General features: G+C 36.8%; 1 protein-coding gene across 1 annotated transcript; it reads right to left on the bottom strand.

The window, feature by feature from the left end:
* Window positions 1-1,487: 1,487 nt before the first annotated feature.
* On the bottom strand, window positions 1,488-19,215 carry rb1cc1 (RB1-inducible coiled-coil 1). The gene is made up of 23 exons (XM_082514505.1): window positions 18,797-19,215; window positions 17,526-17,658; window positions 17,310-17,436; window positions 17,057-17,227; window positions 16,684-16,886; window positions 15,832-16,246; window positions 15,562-15,732; window positions 15,295-15,479; window positions 14,279-14,465; window positions 13,147-13,228; window positions 12,990-13,054; window positions 12,782-12,885; window positions 11,579-11,705; window positions 9,402-11,332; window positions 8,739-8,946; window positions 5,954-6,062; window positions 5,463-5,757; window positions 4,033-4,081; window positions 3,889-3,936; window positions 3,406-3,464; window positions 3,065-3,192; window positions 2,629-2,699; window positions 1,488-2,388 (listed from the first exon to the last, which is right to left on the bottom strand). Exons 2-23 carry the CDS (start codon window positions 17,594-17,596, stop codon window positions 2,311-2,313), a joined length of 4,884 nt encoding a protein of 1,627 aa, XP_082370631.1. The 5' UTR covers window positions 17,597-17,658; window positions 18,797-19,215; the 3' UTR covers window positions 1,488-2,310.
* Window positions 19,216-21,325: the final 2,110 nt, after the last annotated feature.

Here is a 21,325-nt window from a genome sequence, read left to right as displayed (position 1 = left end):
AAGTTTTTTACTTTTTCATGCTAGTTATAAATGAAATACAATTTCAGCCTGTGCATGAAAAGCTATAGTCTGTTCCTAATGTTTTGCAAGGGGACTGTTTTCCTAGTGTTCTTTACAATGTTCCGTATACAGTAACCTAGTTTCAGTGTTTACTAACAAAGATGTGAAAGAAATATCAAGTCTTGCAATTTTATTTTTCTTAAATAACCAAGTGCAAGTTGGAAGAAATTTTTTTCTCATTGTTATACCTCTCGATTAAAATTGGTTTTTAAAGTGTAACTGTCCAAACTGCAGAAGGAACTACCTGATTAACTCAGACTACAGTAATTTCTATTTAAATCCTTTTATTATGAAATCAGATTTTCATATTCAATCAAATTAAATTTAAATGACCTGGTTGATCATATATACACACATACGTGTATATATATATATATATATATATATATATATATATATATATATATATATATATATATATATATATATATATATCAGATGTAGTCTACATAATTTTTGCTAATTGTCATTTCATTAAAGCTCATTATGTATGTGTGTGCGTGTTAAAGATATAAATAAATTAAACTGGTGACATTTAAATACAGACACTACACTATGACTTACTAAGCATGCAGCCAAATTTCACATTCATTACTAAAGATAAGAACTCAAAAATGTTACGAAAAAAAGTCTTGAGACTAGACTAGCTTGAGACTACACATGGCAGTGTTAAATCCCATTCAGCCTGATGAGAGTGACTCCCAGCAGCACTGAGCTCAGTGGGGGGTTGTAAACATTTACACTAAGAGCCTGTCCAGTGCACATGGTTGGTGCTTGCCAGGCACCTCGGTATCGAATGTTGTGTTGCATATTTTGTCATTCAGGCCTGTCCCGAAATTGTAGGAATCACACCATCAATTTATGAAGGAGCCATCCAAATGTGACAACAGGCTTATGCTAAATGGAGAAAATAGAGCTAAACATTGTTAAAACACCCCTAGACCCACATGGTAGAGAGTGCTCGGCGGAGAGCTGCTATGCTCCCCGCTGTGAACTGGGAAAGTGATGTTGGTGGGCTTCCTTCTCCATGAGGGCCGCATCGTTCTTGGGCCCCGATTTGAAGCCTTTTTGAAGTCTGTTTCCTGCAGCACCGTGCCAACATTAATGTTTCCACAAAAGCAAAAATGCTAAATCAAATGAATACACTATACTATGCTATTCCACATTGACTCCTGAATTTCCCCCAGGAAAATTTTAAAAATCATCATTATAGGTGCCATTTACTATATATGCCTTAAAAGCTTCTGCTGTTTTTGTTTTATACAAAATGGTTAGAATGACGTGTCAGTGAAAAATAATAATTGTCGGCTTTCTCCTCCCCAATGAAACATAAAATATCTCACCTGTAATATTAATGTGCACATAAGTATTTGTTACATTTCTGCATCAGAGGAAAGAATGAAAAGGAAAGAAAAAAAACTATTGAATCCATTTGGGATCAGTCCTTTATTGTTTCAAAACTCTAGCTTTTACAATACAGTAATTTATTGTTACATGTGATTTGATGGGTAATATACAATGTCTCCCGATAATGAAACACAGTCACAAAGTATTCCTTTCTACATATCAATATTCTATGATAGTGAGAAGTTTGTGCTGATATATTTACTTAGTTCTGACAGCTCAATTAACTTCCCTTTTCAAATCAACAAAAGCATTGTTTTGAAAGTGCATTTCAAGGATTGCAAAGACGACTGTTTCCATTAGTCAGTCATAATGTACATTTCAGTATTGACACAGGGCCATACTGTTTTGTGAGTAACAAACAGCATTAACTACATTTCCAACTACAACATTTATCTGGATAAGTAAATCAAAGAAAATATATCAATATGCATGCCATGAACATTCCTCCATAAACATTTATAATAAATGTATATTTTTCATTTAATTATGCTGATAATGACAGTATTTTCCACAAAAGGACAAATGCTGATAATGAGAACTAATATTGAACATCCAAATTTCGTTTAAGTTTACATACAGGTCAGATGGCATTATGCCACAGTGTATAGGGCATTGCCCTAATAAGTTTAATAGCATTTGGTCCACAATAACAAATCTGGGTTTAAAAGAACAAAAAAAGTGATAGCAGGTGGGATTTTAAAATAAAATGCAAAACCATATGATGGCGATCTTAATTCTTTCCATTTTTTAGGTCTTTCGATTTTCAAGTTATGAGTTATTATGTGATGTTTCTGTTCAAAAATTAAACTATATAAATATACATTTTAGCTCATTACTTGGCTATTATACTTTTCTATTCCATGGAACAGCTTTCACTCTGTAGAACTTGGTTCCTAAAGGAACCTTGAATCTGTTTTGGGCCTGAAAAAGGAGAGGAAGAGAAGGAGAGAGAGATCATTACAAGAAACAATGAAGGTTCAAACTTTGTACTTAATTGTAAGAACATTACTGACATGACTTTAAAAAAAATCCAACTCTGATTTAAAAAAAATATATTAAAAAAAAAAAAAGACACTTATAGGCCTACAGTTGAAACTGTAAGTAAAACAGGGTTAAATGTTAATCGAATATGTAAACAAAGTATTTTTAGTACTTAAGTACCTTTTTTGCCTGGCAATACTCCTTCTCCATCACCTTTCCAAGCACCCACGGCCGTCTTGAGGTCCCTGATGCTAAACAAGAAAACAAATCGCATCGTTAAATAAACTTAAGAAAATGTTCACCAATTCTATGTGTAAAATAAAGCCAACAAGCATCAGTAGCAAGAACAAAGATTAAACTACATTTTATTTTAGCACCCATGTACACACAACACACAAAGCTCTCATGTTTGATTTATATATATATATATATATATATATATATATATATATATATATATATATATATATATATATATATATATATATATATATATATATATATAAAAATCAGAAAACAATCAGTCGTGCCTTTTTATTTTATTATTAAAAAAGAAATGTGTAAAATAAATTTCAATGACACAACGCTAAACTCAAAAGGGTTTGATGAAGCTGACCTGGTTTGAGGTCCAGTGCAGTAAGAGACTCAGAATGGAGGAAGTAGAGGGTGGGACCAACTGTGAAGAGCACGTAGTTGTCATGCCTTTCATCCAAGATGATTAGAACCAAATCGCCTACCTGGAAACTGAAACATAAAAAAAGACCAATAAAGAGACCAAATGATAATGAAACCGAATTGCAAAATGAAAACACAAAAGAAAATACATTAACGGTAATCATATGTGTATAATTATACCTACATACATAATAATGTACACAATAATGACAGAAAAACCACACACACATCAGCAAGGACATGTTAAGGCCCTGTGTGTTTCGTTTTTTAAAATTCACTTACTCTCTGATGGCGATTTTGTCTGAATGCCGTGATGACACAGACGACATGCTCTGAGACATCTACACAGAAGAGAAGGGCAACATTACTCACGTTATCAAAGCAAAATTAATAATATTAACAAGAACTGACTTCCACTGGGGATTATTAAATCATTTGTCTGTGACATAGGCTTTGAACTCTTATACTTTTACCACCTAACAGAATTATATCATAATCTAAACTATACCAGTCTTCGAGTTATGCAATATTAGTATTGACTAAATCTTTTCACACCAGAAAAGTACATTTTTGACATTTGTATTAGTATACAAGTTTGTGCTTCACTAAAATTCACCCCTTGTACATTTCAATGATCCTCTTCCTAAAGACTCATTTTTATTCACTGAGCTCGCTGGCCTCCTGGGTCAGGATTCTACTCTTTGATGCTAGTGCCACCTGGTGGAGAAATTGTTTCATAGCCTATAATGAAAATGATAAACTGACCAGTCTTTGACTGAGACGCTTGTTTTCTTCTTCCTTCATGTGCAAAGTCTGCAACATATATTAAATGAATTAGTCAGACATGCCTACACAAACAAACTCTTATCCAGTCAGATGCAATGATAAAGATGCAGCATGTCTAATTACCCTCTCAAGTAAGATTATCCGCTGTTTCTCCTCTGACATCATAGTATCACTACAAAAACAACAACAACAAAAATTAACAAGATGCAGTATACAAAAGGTAAAACTAAATAAATAAATCATAACATTTTTTGACTTGTGACCACTTGGCGCTTCTTAATATTAAGAATTTAAAAAATTATTTATTTATTTTAACTTACACTCTCGGTTCCTAGCCTCCCTTCCTTGGACTGTCAAATGTCTCTTCTGTTCGTCCATTTTTGGCTAGTTTATACAGTTGGCTCTCGAAACACAACACAAAAGTCTGTTTCTCTGGCTCGCAATCGATTTGACGGCATCTAAACAAAACTTACTGTCTATGAAGGAAACCTTTTTAGGTTTCACTATGAATTTGTTTGAGATTAACATGTTGGCGCAATAAAATCCACGTACTGCAGCACTGCGAATGCACAGAAATGAACACACTCAGATTCTCGTAGTTTCCTTGTCCAACTTAAACTGTAACTAAAATCTTAATCCAAGGTGCAGTCAAAGAGATCCCACTACCCAACCTATAAAAAGGCAAAAACTGTCCTCAAGTTCCATTACGGCCCTTTTGTGAAGCTCTACATTGTTCCCTGCCCTCTTGCACCTGTAGGGATTGTTCATTGTAGGAGCTACTCTGATCAACTGCGCCTGACAATATGGGAGGATTTTACTGTGTACATTCTTGTGAATACTGTCATTCCCCTGACTTTATGGACTTTGAGTTTAGATAGTGCAGATTCATCTGTCATGTCATTTGAGCACCGGTTGTCATTAATAGTAATGAGCCTTGTGAGGTATGGCCAGTTTGATGCAGACGTTACTGTCTGTTTTCAAAGTAAATGTGAGCTCAATGATGAAATAAAAAATGCACACATAAAAGTGGTCAGAACGGCCATCCAGGGAGCAATCTCAGTGAAGCAGGAGCTGCAAGCTATGCATCACTACGCCAGGAGATGACCTTGAAGGGGATATACTGTTAAAATTTTAACCAGTGATGGTTTATCCAAACTTTTGGACTTACATTACATTGTGCATCACAGATTCCACAAAAACTATTATGTATAGAATAACCAAAATTCTGTGCATTCCTTTTACATGGACCTCTCTATAAACTGTGGCTACAAGATCATGCGCAGGTGAGAAGGTTTCTTACGTATTTTGCAAATGTTGTTTGAAATATAAAGTGTGGAGTAAGGATAAACACATTGTCCAAATGCAGCCCACATAGTTGTTAACCAGGTGAGGTTAGGATAGGATAACTGGTTAGGATACCTGTCCTAACCGTGCTGCTAATGTGTGCTGCTCTGATTTTTCTTTCCCCATGAACAGTGATAGTGTCAGGCACATAATCACGTGGACGTATTTCAGACTCTAAACACAATGTTTATTTTAGAGTAGATGCTTACTGGACGGTCACCATGCTGGCTTCCACTGCTGAATCAACATGTTCGTCATCTCGAATGGCTGCCACAGAGGCCAATCTATCAGTTTCAGTGAGGGGCTCAGAAGAACAAGCCCCAGCAACGGGCAGAGCTCTAGCTGCTGCTGCTCCGGCTTCTGAGGCATCTTGAGCTGAGGGATTAGGGTTGAAGAAGGCAGAGGACACCAGTGCAGTGCTGCGGAAACGGTTGAGCTCCTCTTCCAAATGTTTCTTTTCCTGCATCACACTAGCCCGGTCCTCAGACAGTTTCTCTATCAGAGCTGGAATAAAAGTATAAATAAAAACCACTGACAAACACAAAATAACATTATTTTTGACAAAAGCCTAAAAATGAATATTATGGCAGTGAGAACAAGCGAACAGGACAAGTAATGAATATTCATGAGGTGCTACCATGATGTCTCATTTCCAAAACTGTAAGAAAAACAGTGTTCAATGTGGACAGTACACACTCACCTTTATCTTTCTCCTGCTGCTGGGTAACTTTATGCAACTTCTCCGTGAGATCACTGATGATCTGCTCCTTTTTCATTTTCTCTCGTGTTAGAACTGTGTTGAAATTTGTCTGGATAAAAAGATTAATAATTATTATTATTAACATTTTAAAAATTTTGACAAGCTTAACAACCATTTTAGTGAGAACAGAGCATTTATATCAAAGCATTAATTATTTCATTTTTAATTGCCAATTTCTGAGGACACAGATCAGCATGCAGCCATGGGAGTTACAGTTGTTTTGTTAGCTTTTACTCCTAGTATTTTGATATTTTTGTATCGTACATCCATGTATTACACCAGACAATAAATAACAAAAGAAATCAAACTGTATGTGCTCCTAACAATTCTGTTTGTTGCAAGTCTCATCAGGTTCAACTACAAAGGGAGATGTAGCAAAGTAAGGTGAGATGTCCTCAATTTTTTTTTCGTAAACAGTAAATGAAATAATACAAAATCTATAGCACAGTAAAATAAATGTCTGTCCACATATGAAGCGATCTGCTCATCGTCCATAGCATTGTAGCTAGTTGGTCCCTAGAGGAAAATCCAGACTCTGGTTCCCTAGGTGATCCTGAAAAATATTTTATGACCTGTAATATGTAAACGGTGTCATTCATCCAGTTGCCAATGTATTAGTCATCCCTACTTTTACTTAGGAAGGTGGGAAAAAAGACAGAAAACTAAAGGTAGGTTTTATAAAATGGATGAGATCTGACCCTTAAGTACTGAATACTCAGTACACAAGGGTTGTAAGGTCAACACTGAAACTTTTGATGGCATGTTGAAGGCTTTTGTCTATAGGGAGGATGAACTGTATTTAAAATATTTCACACTACCATAACGCTATACTGACAAGCACTTTTTCTACTGCTAATATTTCTCCATGGCAGCCTGCCATGCTAAAATCTTTGCTGCCAAACAAGAAGCGTTGTGCATATATAAAGAAATTGGGTCACCGTGCATCGCTTGTAGCTGACAGCTGGACACTATAGTGGACATTTTAGGCTAAGGTTCACTGGTAACCCTCTTATACATCCCCCGCACTGTCATGTCAGTCAATGGTATCTCTTTGCTCCCACTGTTTGCAGCAATAATTGCTCTCCTCAAAACTGACAGTAGTTTAAATAGGCATCCACCCCTCTTTGCACAGCTAAAGGTTATTTAGCCTGTCAGTGCTGCAAGTCTCTGGTAATCAAATTGCCGCTAGTTTCTTCCTGTGTGTATGCTGCTTCCAGCTGAGTTAGTTTAGGTCTTATCCCCTTCACAAACAGCTTTTTCCATTTACAACACACTTTATGACTGACTAAATGAAGATGGCCACTGCTAATTGCATTCACTCTCCTATGGCCAAGGAAACACGTTAGTGCTACTACTACTATTCCCATTCATCGACATACACAGAGTCTATGAACAGTTTTGCAGATCGTTTGCTACATGTTATAGCTGTTTGCTGTCACCTGGGGGCAGTGTCACAAACAAGCGGTCTGTGGGCTACTCTTGGTAATGCTCTTGTTGGTCTTCAGCCAACTATCTGGTCTTTAGCCAACTATCTGGTCTTTAAGTGATGACGTATGAACCCTGCTTCTAGGTCCAAACTACTCTGCGTTTATTAAGGCTGTTGCGTTTTTAACACGTTTTAATTCCTTGTATCTTTTTCTATTTAATCTGGACAAGCCCCTAAAAAAAGGGCAGTGATCACTGTCGGCCTCTCTCTCAGGTTTTATTACCACTATTCATTTTAACGCTCAGTTTTTAAAATCATACAATGTAACTACTGCCCAGCTCATACAGCAGTATATTATTAACCAACCTCATATTGTGGATGGATTATCTCAGTTGTTCTTCTGACAGCATCCTGCCATGCAATCACATTTGTCCCTAACCATTGCGTTAATTTTTATCGACTGGAAAAAAGTTAGCATTCATCCTCTGGATTCACTGTGTTTATATTATGCTAACATAGCTGTGTTGCTAGCATTCACGTAGCACATCATTATATACAAGCTAGTTCAACTTCAGTAACACTACAAACATCACTGCTGTTTAGTTTTCTGTCTTCATTTATGTCAGAAGTGATAGCAGAGCTGTACATCTTAATTTGTTTCAGAAATCTCTCAGTCAGAACCTGGTATATTATATTTAAATGGAAACTAGCGAGCTAACTCCCTGCTAACTTCTAACTCCATTAAATTTCAGAAATTCTGTTTTTATGGATGCCTGGATGTTAAACTTAATTGTTACACCTGGTAGAGCAGCCACACTAATCATTTTATTACAGATGAAATAATTTAGACAGTTTTTAATCTCTTAGTGATGCCGCAGTGTTTGTTTGACTTTAATCACTGACGAGTTTGGACCCAGAAACGCCTAATAACGTCAGACTTAAAGACCACATAGAGAGGAGCAAAGTTAGAAAATACAAGAGAGCTGAATTGTGTTACATAAATTCTGCTGTGTCCAATGCAGTGACTGTCGGTGCGTGATGATCTTTGATGGTTTTTTTCCCCCACAGTTCCCCCGTTTATTATGAACTCCGCTGTTGCTCTCTTTTCTGTTCCAGCTTGTTTTCAACCAGCAGGCATTCAACCTATGCACAGCATCATCCACGTTCAGTCACATGCGGTTGGGTTTTTGGAAGACTGCACACAAGTATGTTAGCATAGGTCCGCACTCAAATATCAACAAAAGACAAATATCAACAAAAGCAGAACCCTAAAATAAGCTAACAAGAGCAAATACAAACCTGTTGCTCTGCAATAAGTGATGTTTTGATGTTCTGTATCTCCTCATTCTTCTTTTTCTCCATGAGCTCCATCTGTGCCTGCAGAGAGGCCCTTTCCTGTTGCAGAGAGGCCCTTTCCTGTTGCAGACGCTCTTGTAGTGCTGAGTCTAGAGACAGAGGTGCTCCAGCATCTGCACGTCCGTCAGCATGCAGGGACAACCCTTCATCACTGAAAGGCACATAGCAAACAAAGTTATCAACTTAAACTACTTAAAACTAACCATGAAAAACACTTTAACTGAAATAAAAATAGATAATAGAAATCCAGAAGCTACGATGTATGGCCTCAATATTACACTTTATTACTGTACTTTTCCTAACTTATTACATCTTAAATTCTGAAAAAACGACCCATGTAATAATAATAATAATAATAATAATAATAATAATAATAATAATAATAATATTAAAGTTAATACTAAAAGGAATGTTAAACTAACCTAAGCACAGGAAACTGTGGAAACTAAACTGAAAACCCAAATTTAAAACTAAAAACAACTTACAGAAAATGCAAAATCATAATACCTCTAACAAAAACATTAATCAGCCAAGTGATGAACCTGTAACTGTGAAAATAATGTGAAGAAACATGAAGAGCAAACTTGTTTTGGATTAAACATTTACCTTTTTGAGGACCGGACCTCATGAAGCTCATTTTCAAGTTGTCTAATCTTGCCTAAGAGTCTCTTCTCCATCTCCTCTTTCTGCTCTAAGTCTTTAAAGACATCTGGTGCTGCAGCCTCAGTGGCCTTTTCTTTCTCTAAATGTTTCTCAAATGCAAGTCTGTCCTGCTCTACTTTTTGCGAAAGCAGGTCATTTTCTTGCTGCAAACTGCTGATAACAGTCCTCAACTCCTGCTCCTGTTCTTGGAAACTATTCAGTTGCTTTTCTTTTTCTTCACAGACAGCAGCCAGTTGCTGATCTAATTCCTCTTTAAGTTTCCGATGCTGCTCAGCGTGGTTCCTCTCAGCCTCCTGGGCTTGCTGCTGCAGGGAAGAGAGCTTGTTGCTCAACAAAATAGTCTCCTCTTCGTGTCTGTCAACAAGCTCTGAGATGCAGTGGTCCTTCTCAATCCTCATGAGAGTCCTGAGCTCTGCTAGGTCCACTTCATACTCTTCATTCTTTAGCTGAAGCTCTTTTTTGACAACTGCCAGTTCTTCACCAAGAACTTTGGTCTCCGCCTCTATTTGGGATTTGACAGCCTCTTCCTGCTGTATCCTGGAGTCTTCAAACAAGCGCTTTAACTCTTCTGTCTCTGATTCTTTGAGGGCTAACTCCACCTCTAACTTGCAGCGGAGTTCTGCAAGCTCAGCTATCCGAGCCTCCAAGTCCTTGACCTGACTGTCCTTCTCTTTTATAGCAGTGGCATGGTGATCAGCTGCCTCGCTTAACTTAACACTATTTTCAACAGCAAGATTTTCCAGAGCCTCGTGGTTACCCTTGGTCAGTGTCTCCATTTCTGCCTTGTGTTCATGCTTCATTCTGTCCTCCAACTCTTTTAAATTGGTCTGTGCAACAACTTCCAGCTCCTGTCGGATCTTCTGCTGACTGCGTTCAATCTCAAAGTGCAGATTCTCAAGCTGAGTGGCCAAAGAGTCTCTTGAGGCTGCAAGCTTCTTATTTTCTTCAGCTTGATCACTGATAATCTGCTCCAGGTTGGTGATCTTATCAGTCTGAATACCATCCGTTTGAATCCATCGCTCTCTCTCATTCTCAAGCTGAGTCAGTTCCTTCTCCTTGCGCTCCATAAGCCCTTCGAGCTCCAGCATTGCACGCTGAACATCTCTAACAATATTCTGGTTTACTTGGTTTTCCTTGGTTAGTGTCTTTACCTCCTTCTCAAAGTCCTGCCGTATGGCCAGAAGCTCACTTTGATGCTGCTCCTTCAACGCTTGTTCATGGGTCTGACAGATGCTATCCACAATATTGTGCACCTCTGTGCTCATACTACGCAGAACAAAGCCAAAGTCATGTTGTTCTTTTAATACTAGACCTCGTAAATGACACAGGTCATCCTTTGCATTTCTTAAGCTGGAATGGGACTCCTCTGCAGCACTTCGATACCTCTCAATAACTTGCTGAAGAACAGCGATCTTTGAGTTCTCTCTCTCTAGTATTGTGGTATCTTGCATTCGCTTGTTATCAATAGCGTTAATGACTGAAGAATACAAAGATTCCACCATCATTTCAGGGCTAATAGGATCACTGATAGGGTTTGGAGAGGTCAAGTTCTCTTCAATCACAAACTCGTTTACAGCAGACATGAAGTCTGATTCAGGGCTTTCTGCCAGAGAATCTAAATCAAGGGATCCCTGCTGTAGGACTGGATCCATGTTTGGATGGCCAATGGTTTCAAAGTCAAATGTTTGTGCATCAATGCTGTCTGGCGATAAGTCCTCTAGAGGAGCTGGGACAGGAACATGAAGGGGTTGGCAGCTGGGGCCCTGAAGGCTGAGAGAGGAAGGAGTTTTGGGCGACACCGCTGTTGTGGTAGCAGGCATTTCAGACTGAGGAGACAATGTAGTTGATCTGTGGGCACTCTGACTACAAGATGCCTAGGGAGAAAAAAACAAAACACCCAAGAATAAATAAATATATTCTTCAAGTTGGAGTTTAATCTTAATACGAAAAGAGAAATTAAACAGTATTACAAAAAAAGAAAGAAAAAAATTAGAAAATGCTTGACCTAAAGTTATACCTCAGTATTGTTTGCTTTTTGATAGTTGTTCTAAGTTATGTGTTCATTTCAGACTAGGACAGCAAATACATATATGTGTAATATAACCAAGGTAAATCATTACCCTTTGTTCACTTAGCAGGTCAGTAATCGTCTGTGACATCTCGTCCACGCTCTGCGCAGCTTGGACCAGCTGGTGAAGTGTCTCTATGTGGTGATTTAAGGGCTCAAAGTTGCACACTGTGGGAAGCCTGCAGAAAAAGATTTTTTTAAACTAAACAAACACGGACATATTGGTAAAAACTATGTTGTGAATTTCTTCAGTTTAAAAAGATTGCTTAGAAGGTCTTCAATTTGATGCAATTAAGAGATAACAGAATAAATTTAGGCCACTTTTCACACCAAGAATCTGTTCAAGAAAGCAAACTGAGTCTAAAGCTGAAACTTATTTCTTGAATTGATTAACTTAATCAAGGATTAAACAGTTGTTAACAAAGTTTGGCTGATCAACTCCAAGTATGTTCCCTTTTAGTTAAGAGAGTACATGGCGAATGAAAAAGAAAAGGCATAATTAACAGAGTTCTGAGACCATGATCACCACAGTAATGGGTAAATAAAGAGCAAAGCCTTAATTCAGTAGAATTAAAACTGTGAACTATGTGATACATGAAACTATGCATCACTGCAGTGACAAATGCAACTGACGGCAACTGAAAATAAAAATAAAGCTCAAACAATACTTTAGATCGTTTACTTATAGATGATCATATCGGACCTTTACTTTATAGTCTTACCAAGTTATAATGATCCTGGTTATTAGCACTTAATTATAGTCTGACTTTTTAAATTAACTTTTTAATATCTAGTTTAAACTGAAATATTTTGCTCTACAGCGTTAGAGAGCCTGCATTTCAAAGTGCAATCTGCATAAAATGTTGTAAGACCACATTCAGACTATATTCAGATTATTCACATAATCTCCATCATAAAGAACTATAAACAACTCCAACTATGACATACTTGGTCCCCAAGTAAGACCAACCACAACATGTCCCATGATTTATTCATTATTCAGTTTCTTACATATCTAAAGCTTTTTATATCTTTATTGTTTTATTTATTTAAATAAACCAAAGATAAATGCATTTAAATAAACCAACAAACAGTGCCAGGGACCTGGTTGAACACTAAACAGCTTATTTTGATAACAAACCATAAATTCAGTTATGTTAACTATTGGTAGTTAACGAATAGTTTTTCCATTTTTTCTCAAAAAACCCCATTTAATGATATTTAAAACCACTAATGATTCAAGACAGTGACTTACATGAGGAAAGGCTGCACCTCAACAGGACAACAAGATTTCAAGTACTGCAGGTCCTCAAGTGAGATGTCTGGAAGTTCATCATCAAACCTTCTTGGCCTTCGTGTCTATAGCCAATTAAGAACCATGAAAAAAATAGACTGTCAAACAGTGTGAAACAATAGTGCTAACAAAGAAAAAGTGATACACACGATAATTCAATCAAACTTACACAAAATGATGTTGGAGGCCATGAATCAAGTCCTCTAAACAACCGATTTCGGAGAAAAGACTTTCCTAAATAATAAATAAAACAGTAACTGGGTCAAAATTCTGTTCTTACGTGGAATTGGTGTGTTATTTAATCAGAGTTTCTCAAAAACACTTACGAAAGAGTTTCCCAAAGGATTCCCGTTTAAATTTCTCTGCCTCATAAAGTTGTTTTCCATCCTTGACAAGTGCATTGGCCCACTGAAAAGATTTAAGAAAAATTTAATTAAGATTATGCAATAAATTAATAATTATGTTTCAAAAACATTTTCACAAGAAGATTACATTCCTTAACATCGTTTTAATGTTATTTAGATTTGAGCATTTAGACATAACTTAATGGAAGGCTTGCAGGCACTCTTCAAAAAAAGCCAATATGTATGCAGCGTCCGTCAAAACGAGCAGTTACATTTTTTGCCAAAAACTACATCAATCAGAGGAGCCATCTTTCAAGCAATTCCCAAAACACAAAGTGTTAACTTCTATTCTTTCTTGTGACTGTGAAATAATAAAGACCAAAAAATTAAGCTCAAATAAAGGAAAGTTTCAGCAAAATCATCAAAAATCTGTCTTATTAGTCAAACCTTCTCAGAGCTAAGCACCCTTTTTGCACCTTTACCATAGACCGTACATTGCTTAGACACAAGTCACACACCTTTAGCTGTCATAACATATCACAAATTAGGCATTATTTTCTTTTCTGCTGCTGCCAACACAGCACACCACAAATGGCCAGATGTTAGAAAATTGGACACATCTAGACACTTCATAGCTGATTACAGTAACTTAATTCCCCCTGTTAGCACAGGCTTCCTAATGGTTGCAACTTTGTGTTGATAATGTTATTTCTTACACACTTGAAACAGAGCTGAATTCTCACAACAAAACCCCCAAAGACCATCCATCCATTCATTTCCCTCATCTTATTTAATTCAGGATTGGGTCATCAGTCCATTGCAGGGCTAACACACAGTGACAGACCACCATTCACATCTTTATAATTTTGAATAACCAATTAATATAAAGAGATAACTTTTTAGGAAGTGTAAATACCCAGATGGAACCCACACAGAATCTTCTTAAAAGAAACCCTTTCTTTAGGCTATATATGTGGTTTTATGTACTTTATACTATTTTTCATTATATGATTTCATACTGTACATTGTCATTTCTGTAAATCTTATTGAGATGACTGTTTTTGTTAAATTGCTACATCTGAATGCATGATTAGTTTCTAATAACAGTACTGACCTCTCTGTAGTGGCGCATGAACATTTTTCTCCTGACTACCTCTACGACTGCCAAGCAGTACATCTGGGGCACGGTACTGAGGGCCTCCACCACCCTCACTCTTTCCATTAGCTCGGTTAGAAGTCTGAATAGAGCCTGAAGCTTCTCTGCATCCTGGTCTGCATGAAGCATCACGTAGCAGCACCATCTAAAATTATTCCAATCATTAGAATTTGAAAACATAATTCTCATAATCACATTTTTTTAAACATATATTAAATACAGCAAGGTACAATTTATTAAACATAGGATTAGGGCTGTACGATATAACGATATATATCGGATGACGATATTAAAACGTCTATCATTTCATTTTATGCTATTGTTTGTTTCATGGTGTCACAAAATAAACTGTTTACTGCAATATTTTTTCATTATTTTGATGGTCACTGTAGTGGCTATATTAATTTCTTAAAGTTCTCTCTTTCTCTTATATTTAATATAACCACACTACAGACGGACAAGTGCCTGTTTTTATGCGCTGTCATTAGCAACAACAACAGTAAAACCATCGCGTGTCCGCTTGTTTATTTTCCACAACCTTTCACAATAAAGCTCAAGCTCCTGTTGAGACTTTTCAAAATAAACTGAATCACGTGAAAGAGTATGCAGAGTATTCACAGATGAGAAGTAAAAAAAGAGCCGTCAGGTGCTAAAAAAATAAACCTTAGACTCAAACGTTAGAGCAGGCTTTTCCCCGCAGCATGCTGTGTAATAAACACTCACAAAGAAAACGGCAGCCGCTACAACTTATGTCTAAAATTAAAACACCTGACTCCAGGTACGCGACACCCAGCTGGAAACACTTCACGGAAGTCGAGCTGCCCGAGATTCACAGAATTTACAGAAAATGTAAAATTTTTGTAATTTATGTTGTTATCAGACGATAGATGTCTTATATGAGATTTTGGTCATATCGCACAGCCCTAGTCAGGATCAGCAATTAATATGGAAAAAGAAATGGTTTCCGGTTTTACTTAAGTCTGACTTGAAGGTTGTTTGCTAGCTCTTGTTTGGCAGTGGTGCACTTCTTTTTAATTTCCAGCAGCTTTCTGTGGTTGTTCAGCATGATCATCAGCTGGTTGGTGTGACTCATACACAAATCAGGCAGAACAGATGTATCCTTCAGGTTTTCAGCCCGCTTCTGATTGGCCAAAAATCCCTGGAAGCAAAAACATGTGAGCACAATTCATAACACAACAAAAAGCAGAGAAAACTATTTAATACTGCTTTTCTTTGCATACCTGAGCAAGTTCTTTCTGTTCATTCACCAACTTCTTGCAGCTTGCAAGCATTTGGTCTAGAGCATACAACCTGTCTTCAAGCCCTTTGATGGATTTCATGTTTTGATTATCTAGCTTGGAAATTGTGTCATGACATTCTGTTAGGAAAGGCTGAATGGTCCGCGGGTCAAGCTGAAAGACACAAAATCAAAGTCAAACCTCTTATCCCAATTTAACACAGCACATTTAAAAATCCACCAAGACCTTTTTAAAAATAGATCAATGACTTACCCTATTGATGGAGTCAAAACATTTCCTTACAACCGATTCCACATCATTGGGCCTGTCCTGGACGTTGATCCAATCTAATAATGTAACATTGAACACGGACGGGTTGGTGAGCTCTGGTGTGTCATCATCTAATAGTGCAGCTCTCAGGCCACCACTGTCAGTCATTTCATTTGATTCCTGGTCCTCAGCTGGCTCACAAGTGGCTGTCCCTGAAGCGGAGAAGGATGCTGATGACTTAGAGGGCATCTGTGTTTCAGTTGTGCAGAGCACAGAGTCAGTCGATTTTTCTTCTTCCGTCTCATCTGAATCCTTTGCAGGGGTTGAGCTGGACTTCTCCATGCTCTCTCTGTAACTCTGACGTGTTAAACATTCCAGCAGAGGTATCTTGGCCATTACTGAAACTGCTGTCCCTAACCTGCAATTATAACAAAAGATGAGTTGAGACTTGTCTTGATGCATGCTCATCCAGGTAAGTAAATCCTAAAAGGTTGATTCTAGTTTCAGTCTTTGTGCAAATTTACTGTTTATAAGGTTGGAGAAACCTGCAGTCAGCTGAGACTGAAGAAGGCACTTGTATGAGTGACGAAACATTTCTCCGACTGAAAACACTACATCCAGATGATCAGAATCAACCTTCTTGTGAGTTGAGACTGGTTCAATTTCTTTACTATTTTATTTGTTTTAAAAAAATAACATTATAACTACATTATTTAAAATGGTTCCTCTAGCATATTCTCTGTAGACTTATTTACCAATAAAAACACAATATTTTGCATTTTAGGTTTAAACTTATTGAAAAAGATCAGCAAACCAACACTTACTTACATTACACAGTTACACAGTAACACTTACTTTGTAAGTTTCACTTTGATTTCCTCCAGATCATGCTGATAATTTGTATAAGCTGTGTTGAATTTTATAAGCAACTTCTGATAAGATAGGGTGCAGTCATCCAGATTCGCCATTATAGCAGCCCAGCCTTGGTGTTGAAGGTGTTCATCATGAACCAAACGTTCACAGAAAGAGCAAAGTTTGTTGGCAACTTCAAACATTTCCTGGAGGGATTAACAAATATTTAACTCAACATTAGAACATTTTCAGAGTATTCTACAGATGATTGATTAGTTATTATTTCTTGTAAAGAAATTCAGTTGAAAAACATTTCATGGCAAATACATTCAAAAACTTTTTTCAGGCCAAGGTTTAAAAAAATGTTGTTAACTACCAGAGCAAGTTGTGTTCGAGAGGCAACAGTGTGAAAGACAGCTGGCATCAAAAGAGACTCCTCCACCTTGACCTGAATCTCACTCTCAATTGAGAAGGTGGTTTTGGGGATCGTTGGATCCCGGTCAGACAAGATCATCTCTTTGTTGAACAGGAATATAGGGTTGGTTTCCTATAGATAAAAATAACAGTGTTTAGAGCATTATATATATTCAAGGAAATAAAATCAACACCTAACAAACTGAAAAACTCACAGTGCCAGCACTGTAGCTGCAGACCCGTCTCTCTGCAGCCATACATTCTCCTCCATTAACAACGAGGACTTGATGTGGAATTGCAATTTTATATTTGGCTTGGATGGCATGTTTGAGCTCCTGTACACTGAGAAGAGGGAAAACACTTTTTAGGTCACACTAAGCAAGGCGTACTGACCACTGTTTCAGATTAATATTACAATGCCAGCTTCTTACGTTTGGACAGCAAGGTCAGTATCAAATGTCAGTGTGCTGCCATTGTTGACCTGGAACACATACAACTTCATGTTTGATCTCCCAGAGTTTTTCCCTCTTGCCTGTCTTGTTCATTTAGTCACTCACCACAACCCTGCAAAATTACACAATAACGCAAAAAATGTAGTTGAGAACAGACAATAAAAACATCCCTGAAATCATTAAATTGAATTATATATTCCTCTTGATTGTATTTATTTCTCCTGTTTATTATTTATTCCTGCTGTCTTACCATTAATATTTTATCCCTGCAAAGTTGGTGTGGAGCACCCATAATTTTGTTGTGCATGTACAATGACAACAAAGGGCTATTCTATTCTATTCTGAAGACAAGTAATGGTGCCATTTATTCAGAGCACAAAACTACTTGAGTAATATTTATATTATACTGATATTATACTGTTACACCGCATGTTATAAGTAGTTATAACAATATACTTTACAGAGTCTATAGAGTGTGCTTATGCAGTACAGTCATTTAAATTAACTCAACAACAAAAAGGCAATATAACTACATTTTACTTTTCCAAAGACAGCCCGTGCATTGTTTCCTACCGAATAATTAGCCTGGTAGCTGAGTCACTACACGGTAGGCTGGGCTATTAGCTAGTTGTTTGGTAACCAGATAGTGACCCAACATATTATTCTAACCAAAGACACAATCTGTCTTTTGAAACTACCTGAAGTAGTAGATTCTTCACACGGGTTTGCGTTTATTCTGAAATTAATAATGCAAAATGGGCTGCGCTAATTAAAGTTGAAGATAGAACAAAACAGTTAGCGCTATGTTAGCCGTTACAACGATAAACAACTTAAAAGCCACACTGCTTTCTGAATTGCTTGTCTGTTAATTGTCTTTAACAACGTTAACGGTTTGTATATCTGCGGGGCCTCCAATCCTTTAGGCATACTCCGGTACCGGGGTTCATGTTTGCCATTTTTATGTCTACTGAAAACACTCAACCGCTGTTAATAACCTCCAGGCCTCCAGTCCGTCATCATAAACACCGAAGAAGTGGTCACCAACAGCTGCTAGCAGGCTAGCTAGTCAATAATAACCCGTTGACTAACTGGCTATTAGCTAAAACGAGCTAGCGCAGGATAGTCAACACTAACGTCGACAAATTTAGAACCATAAACTAGAGGAGTTACAATCATTAGTTTGGATTTATAATTTATGAGAATGAGATATCATGTCGGATTTTTAAAATAAACGATGTCTTTAGTCTTACCTCACTTTGCTCATCTCCCTCTTCTCGCTCTTGGCTTCGCCTTGGCGAGCTGGCTAGCTAAAAAGCTAGCACTCTAGCTAGCTAGCTAACCCGTTTTGGATTGGCATACATAGAGCTAGCTTAGCAAGCCCCTCAGCTAATGTTGGGTATACTAAACCAGAGTAGAATAACTGACAGTCATAATTAGTTCCACAAAGTAAGCATGCTTCAGTATAATAACGTTCTAATTTGGCAAACTCCAGCCGTAATGGTGTAGCACACGGACTAAACCACTAGTTGTTTATCTCAGGTGGCTACCTACGCTAACACCCTCTCTAGTAGCTGTGCTTGTTTTGTTGTTGTCATCTGCGGATGGGAAGTCCGCGAACGACTCGTTCATCCGTTACGACTCAAAGCATTCAGAGTTCAGTCACAAGCCGAGTAACTCCTGTTTCAGACTGAGGACCGACTCTTTTTAAATAATAAATTAATAATAATTATTATTATTACTATTACCTTTGACAAATTTATACTAAAACTGAACATTTTATTATCACCACAGTAGTATTTTCAGCACAAAGATAAACTTTTTCTTAAAGTAACTTATTCACTGGCCTTATCACAGTACTTCTTGTGTATTTTTTCTATAATTTTCAAAGTTTAATTTTTTCATATTTAAATTTGAAATGATGAGGAACTTTTGCTTCATTTCTTTTGTGTATTTACTTATGTTTGGCTTACCATGCTGTCTTTTTTGTTGTAAAATCATGCTATCAAAAGTTTTAAAGAAAAAAAGTTTTATAACTTTTTTAATAAGTTTTATAAATACAGTTTTACTATTTAATTACTTTATTGTGCTGTTTTTAATGCAAGATTTTACTTGTTTCCACCACTTAAATAAATAAATAATTCAATAAATAAATAATTGTCAGGCAGAGGCGAGTCAAAAATGTAATTTATTGTCTCAAAATTTCAAGTTAGGTATATATTTCTATATTTATATGGAATTAATAAAATGAACGAATGAATAAACCAAAATGTGCATTTTTACTGAATAGTTTTATAAAGTATGCTCTCAACCTACTGCTAAATTTTCCATCAGTATGCATTCGTCACTGCACTTTTCCAGGTGTATTCTGGGAAAAAACGAGGAAAAAAAACCCAATCTGCTGCAACATGAGAAGGGGTGTGGTTAAGGCTGCAGTGTGTGCATGATACTGCTGCAAAGAAAAGGTAGTTTGGGGATTAAGTTTATCACCAACTCTGATGGAAGATAAGACTTTATAGAACACCGTCTTACATAACATCTGAACATAATCAGAAAATCAATAAATAATACAGTAAACACAGCTTGTTTTTATGCGCCTTTAAGAAGCGGGAAAAGAAAAAGCAAAGGAACGGACTTTGTCCGACATTTAGTCAAATCGTTTTTTCCTTGATTGCGTATCTGCTGATCGCACTCTGTGGACAGCAGTCTGTGATGATTCATCGCATTTTCTATCTTTACCCAATTTCTTTTATTTTTAAAACAACCATAATAAAAAGAAGACATATTAGTTATGCAATGTTTAACATTTTTACTCTCCAATGATGATGAGATGAAAGCCTTATATAAGTACACAATTTCTGTTCATTTCACAAAGATATTTGAGTTATTCAGCTAACAGTAGTCCTTGTTTCATGCTAACAGTCAGTGATCCACAATATAAGCAAAGGTTTATTGAAATTGGTTGACAGTATGCATTAAAAAAATCTGATACAGGCACCTCCAACCAAACTGCGCTGCATCATTTCTGTTACATTTTTTTTAAATGTATAAATTCTAATTTTGAAGAATAAACTCTGTAATCTCTGTGACGTTTTTAAGACAAACGCCCACTAGGGGTCGCCATATCACAGGACTTTTTTTCAACCAAACAATATGTTGAAAACATGTTATCACCTTTCACACTGCCACACAGTGCTTCAGTTTAAATCAGGTTTTCTCCCTGCAGACCATCATAACCTCAGATAATGACTATACACTTTAATGGTGAGCAGAATTTCTCCAGTGTAAATGAGACACAGTTATTTGTACTGTTTAACATTACAAGTTTTGACAATAGAGATTTTTTTTTATATGGGAATGACTTAACCCACCTAAACCAAGTCTGGTTATTTGCTAAAATTGAAAAACATTAAAAATGAGCATAGACATCATTTTTACATTGTTTTATATTATTATTCTAAGGTAAATATCAATGTCCAAATAAAACAAATAAAAGCACATGATCCCAGGCCTTTTGAAAATGCCAAACAGAAGTTTGGGTTACAGTAATGTACAAACACACAAGTTTCTCAGATTTACAGAAATTAATTTTGTTAGTAAAAACTTTTTAAAAGCATTACAACAACCATAAAATCATCAATCCATTTTGTTCTGCTTCCAGTTCAGAGTGGCAGGAGCCTATCCCAGCTGCCATAGGGCAAGAGAGAGGGCACACCCGGGACAGGTTGCTGTTGTAGGGCTAGCATAGAGAGACAGACAACTATTCACAACTGTTGGCCATT

This window comes from Aulonocara stuartgranti (assembly GCF_965226115.1).
Source record: "Aulonocara stuartgranti genome assembly, chromosome: 18".
NCBI lineage: Eukaryota > Metazoa > Chordata > Actinopteri > Cichliformes > Cichlidae > Aulonocara > Aulonocara stuartgranti.
This window is presented reverse-complemented; position numbering and strand designations above follow the sequence as displayed.

Coding starts and splice junctions, on each gene's coding strand:
- rb1cc1 (XM_082514505.1), bottom strand. CDS start 17,596: ATGAAGTTGTATGTGTTCCAGGTCAACAATGGCAGCACACTGACATTT. Junction 5,758..5,953: donor GCAGCAGGAGAAAGATAAAG/GTGAGTGTGTAC, acceptor CTTTTATTCCAG/CTCTGATAGAGAAACTGTCT. Junction 3,937..4,032: donor GGATAATCTTACTTGAGAGG/GTAATTAGACAT, acceptor TATATGTTGCAG/ACTTTGCACATGAAGGAAGA.